The sequence below is a fragment of the Mesoplodon bidens genome (genome assembly GCF_964165515.1).
Source record: "Mesoplodon bidens genome assembly, chromosome: X".
NCBI classification, from domain to species: Eukaryota; Metazoa; Chordata; class Mammalia; order Artiodactyla; family Ziphiidae; genus Mesoplodon; species Mesoplodon bidens.
Window position 1 is genome coordinate 73,630,885 of NC_138163.1, and position 1,574 is coordinate 73,632,458.

Sequence of the window (1,574 nt, forward strand, 5' to 3'; positions counted from 1 at the left end):
AGATATTTAAGCACTACTCATATGTCTTTAAACAGTTTTGTGGAGAAAGAAATGTCCCTGTCTGATACAGTTTCTAGTTGTCTTTTCAGTATCTGAGAGCAATAATTCTCTCCTCATCTCATTTTATTTAACCACTTTTGTGGTAAATAAATCTGATGAGTGAGATTAAGGTAATCAATTTGGGATGCTGGTGGTAATTAGATAAGCATATATGGAATATACAAACTTGAATGTAGCAACCATTAAAGATGTCAAAACAATTAAAAATATGGTCATAAAATTCAATCATTTAAATTGTCATCTACAAGAATTCAGATGTACCATTGGTCAAATAATTTCTCAAAAAATGTAATAACCACACCACAAAGGGGTCTGATGTGACACAATAAGCCAGAGAAGACTGCTATTACTCCAGTCTCATAAGCTAGTCCAAGCAACCTACAGTTGGTTCTTATTGCAGATGTGATACAAGTTCTCTACTTCTCTTGTTTGAAATTTGTAAGTTAGGAGTGCTAAATTCGGAACTATTTCCGTGGGAAATGTTACAGAGATTCCATCTTGCTAAAGAATGTAAGAGAACTTCCCGAGCTTTCGATGCCTCTGTGTTCTGCTCTTGAGAGATTTGAAGGCTAATCTGATTTATATTATTCATTAACAAATTAGAAGGCATAAGATTGGTTATAGAGCAGCACCTAGTGAGATTTTCTTCCAAAAACTGTTTGTAGAGTTCGTCCACTTTTTTTTCCATATAACTATTAAGCATAGAATTAGAGAGGGGCTGCTTATGAAACAACATACTTTTTTCTCGAATTTCATCCCCATTCAAAAGCTTTGAGGCAGGTAGTTTCTCTAGAGCTTCACTGATGGGAGAATGACCCAATGGTACATCTACTGAAAGTAAAAGAGGACCATTAAAAGCATCATCACGTATGTGTTCCACAAAGCAGCCGGAATCATACATGTTACCCACGTGGTCTCCTCCAATCTGTAGGTCCGGATAATTCTGGCAGATACTTGTACATGAACAAGATCGGTATAAATCTAGTTGTTTTGCATCATGTTCTCTCTTTGGAATGGGCAACGCAGCAGAAACATTTCCTGGAAGGGATGCGCTTTTGCATTTTGCTACAGTTACCTCATCCACAGATTTTATTTTATTTTTATCATCACTTCGCTCTGTTAAACTTTCTTTCATGATCTTATTTTGATTTTCCATTTTATCAGGGGAAAGTGAATTGTCTTCTATATCTAAAAGCTGCTTTTTCCAAGTTTCCTTTTCATCATTTGAGATTTTCTTACATGTAAATGGTTCTTTGTATAGGAGTTCAATTAGGAAGGCTTCGCCAAGCATTTTATTAGACAAGGTTTCTAAACAGAAGAGTGCAATATATTCCTGTAATATAAAAAAAAACTCATTAAGGCAACGTACATTAAAATGTCTAATGAAGATTTAACTCTTACATGAAAACACAAATGATTTAGGGAGGCACTATTACTCAAAGGGTAGAGAATAGGACCAGGAGTAAGGAGACTGGGGTTCTGACTCTGTCATTAACTATTTACCATAAGGTAAT

The 1,574-nt window shown here is 35.3% G+C and overlaps 1 protein-coding gene across 1 annotated transcript; it reads right to left on the bottom strand.

Annotated features, from left to right (window-relative positions):
* Positions 1-451: 451 nt before the first annotated feature.
* Positions 452-1,351, bottom strand: LOC308608828 (TLR adapter interacting with SLC15A4 on the lysosome-like; the record flags this gene model as incomplete). The annotated part of the gene is made up of 1 exon (XM_081222158.1): positions 452-1,351. The coding sequence occupies one exon, from the start codon at positions 1,349-1,351 to the stop codon at positions 452-454; it is 900 nt and encodes a 299-aa protein (XP_081078284.1).
* Between the last annotated feature and the right edge of the window lie 223 nt (positions 1,352-1,574).